Below are 8,355 nucleotides of genomic sequence, written 5' to 3' on the forward strand. Positions count from 1 at the left end.
CCAGGAACCATGTTTTATACCTTTTTAAAATATCTTCCACAGACTAACACAAAAGCTTGTACATGGTAGACACCCAGTAAATGTCATTTAAATTGAACTGATTTGCTTGATTTGGAGAATTCGAGGTTGGGAGGCAGGTTACTGTCAGGGAACTGGAGAATTATGACATGGGAAGGCAGGAGGCCAAGATTAGGAGGCCTCAATGGGAGAATGGATTTGGATTCCCTTTTCTGTCTTTTTTTTTTCCTCCCCCATCCCTCCTCAAAAACAGAAGGGAGATGTAAAAACTAAGGAATGCACAGAGGTATGGATGGGGGTGGGGAGGGAAGTGGAGGCAGAAACTCGGTCAGTTAAGGTGGAGGCGGTGGGAAGGACAAGGAATGAGACACTCTATTCACACATCCAAGAACAAGGAGCTTTATCGGAACCCCTCAGTTCATCCTGTTTCCTGGGGGAGGCGGAGCCCTCTTTTTCACGCCTCGACTCGCTGGAGTTCAGGGTAGGGAGGAGTAGCAGCATAGGCTCAGGGATGAGCTCCACCCGTACTTCCCCAGCTCCCACCTGTCCCAGCCCCAGCCCCAGCCCAGGGAGAACCCGACTGACCTAATACCGGACTGGCCACCTGAACTCGGTCACCTTCCTTTTTTTTTTCTAGGGTCACCTAGTTTCACCCCCTCCAGCATTGCTCTCTCCACCGGGTGAGTCTCCCAGCTCGCTCCCTCTTTCACTGCATAACTCCTCCCCACCTTCGCCAGCAGTGGGGGCTTGGATTCAGAGGGAGGGGCTGAACAGAACAGGGAAGGGGTCAACTCTCCTGTGATCCTGTCTAGCTGGGCTTGTGGAAGGGACAGGACCCTTGGGCTCCATGAAGGGAGCCCGGGTCTCTTGGGCTGGAAGGTACCCAAGGCTTGGGCGGTGGGGTGGAAGGAAAGGATAAGAAGAGAACACTTGAGTTCTAGGAGTGGAAGAGAGAAAGAGAAGTGGGAAACAGCTGGAGGCTATGAGCCGGGTTGGTCCTAAGGGCTGAAGTTACAAAAGGAGATTTGAGGGTGGGAGACCGCTGAGTTCCAAGGGAGAAGTGCCCCAAGGTGGGGAAGGGCGACACCGTGGCAAGGCGAATAAGAGGCACCAGGGGAGATGTTTGTCCCAAATCTTGGCACTCCTGATCTCTCCCATACAGTTCCTATTTTTCCCACTCTATCTTCCCCCCCACCTCTGTTCTGCCTCCGGCCCCCGGGCAATGAGACTCTCTTGAGCTCCCCAGCCTCCCGGGCCACGGGCACTGTGTTCTTGCTGCTGGCCGCTCTGCTGGGGCTGCCCGGCAATGGCTTCGTGGTGTGGAGCCTGTTGGGCTGGAGGCCGGCGCGGGGAAGGCCCCTGGCGGCCACTCTGGTGCTGCATCTGGCCCTGGCCGACGGCGCGGTCCTGCTGCTCACCCCACTCTTCGTGGCTTTTCTGGCTGGCCAGGCTTGGCCTCTGGGTCCCACGGGCTGCAAAGCCGTGTACTACGTGTGCTCCGTTAGTATGTACGCCAGTGTCATGCTCACCGTCCTGCTCAGCCTGCAGCGCTGCCTGGCCGTCACCCGTCCTTTCCTGGCTCCTACCCTGCGCAGCCCGGCGCTAGCCCGACGTCTGCTGCTCGGAGTCTGGTTAGCTGCCCTGCTCCTATCGCTTCCCGCAGCCACCTACCGACATCTGTGGGGGGAACGCGTATGCCAGCTGTGCCACTCTTCACCTGCCGAGGCGGCGGCCCACCTGGCCCTGGAGACCCTGACGGCTTTCGTGCTACCCTTCGGGTTGGTTCTGGGCTGTTACGGAGTGACTCTGGTCCGGTTGCGGAGCGGGCGCTGGGGCTCCCGGAGACAGGGCGTGAGAGCTGGACGTCTAGTCAGCGCCATTGTGCTGGCTTTCGGCTTGCTCTGGGCTCCCTACCACGCTGTGAACTTGCTGCAAGCTGCGGCTGCCTTGGCACCTTCCGGTGGGTCCCTGGCGCGACTCGGGGGGGCAGGCCAGGCAGCCAGGGCCGGGGCCACAGCTCTGGCTTTCTTCAGCTCCAGCGTCAACCCCATTCTCTACGTCTTTGCTGCCGGGGACCTTTTGCCCCGGGCTGGACCCCGCTTCCTCACCCGGATCTTCGAGGGCTCCGGGGAGGCACGAGGGGCAAGTCGTTCCCATGAAGGGACCATGGAACTACGAGCTACTAGACGCCTGAGTGGGGCCGGGCAGGGACAAGGGAATGGGGACCCTGGCGGCGGGGTCCAGGGGGACAGTTCAGATTGTAAAAGTTGAAGTCCTTTGCCTCCTCTGCCTCTATTTCTCCAATACCGTTTCTCCTACCAGCTACTATATGTGTCTGAACATCTCTCTCCCAGAATCTAGGGGTACTACCCCGCTACTCCTGTCTGAACTCACTGGTCCAGAGACTTGTGATAAGAAGGTTAACTGTGCAGTCCTAAATGTGGGAGTCACCCCAGGCCCACTGATCTCAGGGAGCAGAATTTGTTGTGTGCGACTGATTTTTATGCCATGTGCTCAGCTCTGTTGACCAACATTGCCAGAGGTGTAGATTGTAAATACAATGGATAGCCATTTATATAACCTTATGCATTGTTCTCTAAATGTTTTTTCAGCCCAACATAAAAATACAAGGATATTTTAAAGGTCTCCCCTCTTTTCTACTCCTCCACGAGGTGAGGCTAGGGATGAGCTGTTTTAGTTTGGGGAATTCCCTCATAAGAGCTGGGAGTAAACAGCCACCTAGGGAGCAACTCAGGGTGGTGCAAGATCATATAAATTCTTGTTAGAAAATTCTGCCCTCCAAGGTGGCACATAGGTTATTGCTTTTCCATTAAATTTTTCTTTCCAAATGAAGATTCACCCTTTCTCCCTCCTTTCTCCCTCCCTGCCTCCACCATTGAGAAAACAAGAAAAGCCAAATTCCTCATTACATAAGCATTTTTTTGATGTATTATCAAAACGTGAATTTGTTGGAATTCTAATAAAGCTACCACCCAGCCCCGATATTCTAACTTCATTATGGGCCCAGCCCCACTGAACAGCAGCCCACTGTACTTACCACCCCCCCCCCCCCCCCCCCTCCTGGCCAATGTCCTAACTTCATATATGTCTCACTGCTCACTGGAAGAACAGGTGTGTCCCTGAACTCTTAGTTCCCACAGAAACAGCAGGTGTGTCCATATGATGGGAACCTAGCTACTGCCTCTACCTGGTCACTGCCCCCAGACCCATGCCCACAGAAACAGGTGTGTTCTTGTATTCGGTCACAACCACATCATCCACGTAGCCCAAGACAGAACCACAATACCTATCTGTCTTAACCAGACAGGGTCACAATAGCTAGCCAGTTGGAGGGCAGAATGACCAGAATGTTTAACCACCGAACCATAGATGGGACCCCTCCTCCATTATCTAATCCCTTAACAAACTCCTCCTGCCTTTTTAATATTAATGATATCCCTCTATTCTATGTAAATTTCTGTTATGTAATTGCAGCTTTACCCTATTAAAATCCATCTTGCTTCCTCTGAAGTTTCTGGTACCTTTTGAAATTGAGCCTGCTTCATGAGAGGTGTTAATCTCAATAAATACCTATACTTGGATTAGAGGTGGTCTGACAATTCTTTGAGACAGTTCCACCACAACACATGAAACCTCTACAGTTTTTGGCATCCCTGGGTTTAAACTGCAACAAATTGATCTGTCACAATGACTCCCAAATGCTTCTTGCCACAAAAGTTTTACTCTTAAATACCAGTATTTACCTAACCAATTCAATTCAACATTTATTTCGGGCTACTCTGTTCTAGACCCTGCATTGTATCTTCTCTCTATTTAATCCATCCTCTTAATTTTCACACTGATTTTCCTAAGGCACAGGTCTGACCATTCCTCCTGTTGAGGTCACAATCTCAGAAGAATCAAAATGATAAGTAGCCCAAAAGTAAGTGGAAAGAACACAGTTTGTTTTAACAGGTGAAACATGTTATCAGCAATGATTTTTGTTGAAGAAATGGTTTATTGAGATGTTAAAAGAATCTGAGGAAGGTGGTGAATCCCTAACAGGGAATTTCTAGAAAAGCATGAATAAGGCTCACACATATTGGAAAGCATGGAAAGTCTGTGATCTCTGTGGGTAAAGGGATGAAGTGGTGGATCTATCAAAGGAAGTTATTTGTCACAAAGAAAACTGAAAGTATTGGGGCCATGTCTTAGGAATGCAATTTTTAAACCTTGTTTGGGGTGTACAAATAGCTTTGTTCTGATTCAGATGAAAAGCCTCTGAGTCTCTCTCCTCAACCTGACACCCTCTCTTTTCCCCAGACCTCCAGGAAATATCCAGGTACCTGGCATCCCACAGGGTTGGCACCAAGAGACAAGATATGACCTTGAAATGGGGTGTGATCAGGGCTGACAGGAATGGGGTGTGTGTGGGTGGAAAGGGCTTGGAAGGAGAGAGCCTGAGAAAAAAGAATAGATGGGACATAGAAAGGAGCAAAGGGTGAAGTGGCCTTTGTGTCTCCACCAAAACAAGATTAGGGGTCAGTTTAAAGAGGGCAAATGCTACTTCTTTTCCTGGCATTTCCCTTCCCTTAGGCTCTCCTTGCTACTCCTTCTCACTTGTCATCTATTGATTTCCTACATCTAAGTCTCCCAAATTTATGGAAACAAAGTGCCCTTCTACTCTGAATTCAACCTGATTGCTAAGTTCAATGGAGAACACTTTGAATAAATGTATATAATTTCGCTTAATTATTCATTATAAATTTGCTTAAAAATTTTGCTCCACCTAGCTTGGTCGGGAACTTTTAAGACCATCTAAACTCAAGTCTCCCCAAGCTAGAAGAGCAGACAAGGAGCACACATAATAAAAAAATAAAACAACTAATTGGGGCTAAAAAAATTTAGTAAAGCTTTAGTTAAGACCTTTAAAGTAAAATCAGTGTTGGTAGTATGGTAGTGAGCATAGCTGTCTTCAAAGCAGTTGACACAGGTTCTATTCCTGGCCAAATGCAATTGAAATTTGGGGCGCTAGGTGGCGCAGTGAATAGAATGCCAGGCCTGAATTCAGAAAGACTCCTCTTCCTGAGTTAAAATGTGATCTCAGACACTTTACTAGCCATGTGACCCTGGGGAAGTCACTTAACCTTGTTTACCTCAGTTTTCTCATGTGTAAAATGAACTGGAGAAGAAAATGGCAAGCCACTCCAAAAAGTCTGCCAAGAAAATCCCAGATGGGGTCACAGAGAGTTACATGACTACAAAATGACAACTTCCTGATGTTCCAGGAACCATACTAAGAGTTGGGACTTGGGTAATTAGTAAAAGATTAGGGTCTCTTTCCAAAGAAACAAGGAGGAAAGCAATCTTTTCTAGGAGGATGGGAAAGGCACAGCACCATGTCTTTGGTGTAACCAAACCAAGAGTTTTCATGCATCATAGAGATCTCTTAGTATGCTTCCTTCAGTTTGCCTTTAGAACCCTGAGTTGCTGCTGTCCCCTTTCTGGCACAGACATGACCATGTATCTCCCCTTTAGTCTTTGTGTTTCTGCCTCCTGAAGAAATCATCCTGTTCGGTAGGCAGACAGTGTCACAGGAATTGAAGCCTTAGAATCTTCAGTTAGGTCCATCCTTGAGTCATGGAGGCTTATGGAAAATGTAATGTCTTTCCTTGGCTCTACCTAGGACGAGTTAGACTTGTGAACTCATCAGGATAAAGGGCGAAGGGAAAATGGAAAAAGAAAGGAATTTGCTGACTACATGTGTGTCTGTCCACATGTCCAACAATGACACACACATATATACACGTTCACACACTCAGTATGAAACTTTTTTTTTTTGGAGGGCAGTTGGGGTTAAGTAACTTGCCCAAGGTTACACGATAGTATTTTTTTGTGAGGGTGTTAAATGTCTGAGGCTGGAACCGAACTTGGGTCCTCCTGACTTCGGGCCGGCGCTTTATTCACTGCGCCACCTAACCACCCTGTGATTACTCTTCAGTTAAAATTTGCCAAAGGGAAAGGAGGAAAACTATCTTAACATACTATGGATATTAACGTGACATAAAAAAATGACAAATGAATTGTTCAGGTGCTTAGACTGGAACATGTCTCTCTAAAACACTGAGAGGTGAAAGGAGATTCTGTATTCTGTGTCCAGTCCTTGTTGGTGAGGAGGAAAGAAGAGCTGAAAGGCTTGAGGGATATCTTTTTTCACTTACCATCTGTGGGATAGTCACTTTGTTTCTGTGGATCTACTTTTTCTATCTGTAAGATGAAAGGGTTGGACCAGATGATCTTTCTATCTCTTAATCTTATAATTCTATGAAAACTACACTCTCTTTATTGACTGGTTTCTTTAGAAATCATTTAGTTCTGAGTGAGATGGTTACTTCCCCAGCCCAGATAGATCTCTTCCTCAAGATCTCTGAAACAGAGAATTTACACACTTCCACTCTTACATTTCACATCTCACATGCCGTATTTCTCATTGTTTGAAAATTGTCACATCAGACCTCAGTCCTTGTGGTTTCAGTCCAAAAAGTTTCCTCACATCCTCTGCCTGACAGTTATTTGGTCATTCTACCTCCACTACTCCAGTAATACAACAGATAGCTGGGGGAGTGTAAAATTACCCAGTGATCATCATTACTTCCGGCATCTCCGGAATAAGAGGAAGTGAGTTGCTGAAACTATAACAGGAAGGCTCATGGTCAGATGAAAGAAAGTCATCTCCTACATAGAGTAACACATGGTTACTCTCACATTCTAACACAGAGTTAATAATTTTTACGTAATATTTTAAGGCTTATAATGTGCCTTCAAAATGGAGACCAAAAAGGAAGGATGGAAAACACTTAAAGTGGGAAAGGGACATGAAATTTAGCTCTCCAGGTAACTCACACCAGCCATACCCTAATAAAACATCAAAACCTAATACTGTTGTAAGGAAACCATACTCCCCACCCTTGACTCACTCCTTTAATACTTCCCCGGGCACCAACCCTAGGGACAAAGGGACAGCTGCACTTTGAAGTTCTATAAATGAAGGAGACTCCCTTTCATTCTGATGGTCACCCTATCTTGATGCAAAGGTATGCACAAGGTGCCATTTGATGGTATGCCTCACCTAGAATCTTCTTTGGGATACTTTCCATCTTTCTATCCTTATAATAATATTTAGATAGGGCTTTAAAGTTAGCCAAGTACTTTGCAAATATCATCTCATCATAACCTCATAACAACCCTGAAAGGTAGATGCTATTATCCCCATTTTGCAGATAAGGAAACTGAAACTAAAGGAAATTAAGTGCCTCACCCAGGGTTACACAGCTTACACATCGTGTTGGAAGATTTGAACTCAGGTCTTCCTGACTCTAAGTTCAGCACCCTTCCATCTGGTCTAGTTGGTCAATTCCACCTTCCCTTTTTTCCTTTGGATCTCAATCTTCTTAACAAACATGTATTAGACTCCTACTTAAAGTCTTCACCTCTTTCATTGCCCTTTTCGGGGCAGATGAGTGTGGAAGAATCTGGGGTACTGCCCAATGCTGGAGTTAATAACTTTTACATAATATATTAAGGCTTATAATGTTCCTTCATTACACTAGTTCTGTGAAGTAAGAAGTACATACATCAGCGCCATCTTATAGCTGAGGAAACTGAAGTTCAGAGAGCTTACACAATTATCTACAGCCACACAGGTAGGAATTGTCAGAGTAAGAACTTGAACCCAGGTCTTCTGAAAGCAATTACAGTGCTCTTTCTGTTATGCTATGTTGCTTTCTAATTTTGCACCCCTTAGCTAAACTCCCAAGTGTCTAGGTCTAAAATTTTGACTGAGAATCTACAAAAGCATATACATGGGCATTAAGGGAGAATGATGGGGCAGATGAGCATTCTGATCCAGATCCAGGAAAGTAGATTGGGGCTAGTCTCTACTGAGGGAACGTGAACTGTCTTTAAGATGAATCTTGGTTGGTTTTGATTTGGGAGTCTTATTTCACATAAGTTGTGAATAGGAGTGGATCCAAATCCTGGGATTGCCTTAAAATCAAGGACTTCAACCCTTGGAAGCCCTTGGACTTCAACCTAATGGGCTGAAGAGGGGAAAGGTTCCGGGTTTTCCCAGCTTTGTCCTTGACTGACATATTGGAAATTTAAAATAAGTGGGTTGAACCAGGTCATTTCTAATATCCCTTCTAGCTTGAATTTTATGCTACTGTGATGCTATGGGGAAAAGTCAAAATGTAGACCAGAAAGGGAAGATGGGAAACACTTAAAGTGAGGAAGGGAAAGGGAGATGATATTTAACTCTCCAGGTAACTCACACTACTC

The 8,355-nt window shown here is 46.2% G+C and overlaps 1 protein-coding gene across 1 annotated transcript; it reads left to right on the plus strand.

Annotated features, from left to right (window-relative positions):
- Nucleotides 1–389: 389 nt before the first annotated feature.
- On the plus strand, nt 390–3,625 carry LTB4R2 (leukotriene B4 receptor 2). The gene has a single exon (XM_069097954.1). The coding sequence runs from the start codon at nt 1,138–1,140 to the stop codon at nt 2,287–2,289; it is 1,152 nt and encodes a 383-aa protein (XP_068954055.1). The 5' UTR covers nt 390–1,137; the 3' UTR covers nt 2,290–3,625.
- Nucleotides 3,626–8,355: the final 4,730 nt, after the last annotated feature.

Source organism: Petaurus breviceps, unplaced genomic scaffold (assembly GCF_028583685.1).
Source record: "Petaurus breviceps papuanus isolate PSGF00001 unplaced genomic scaffold, PetGlider_PUasm1.0 37, whole genome shotgun sequence".
Lineage (NCBI taxonomy): Eukaryota > Metazoa > Chordata > Mammalia > Diprotodontia > Petauridae > Petaurus > Petaurus breviceps.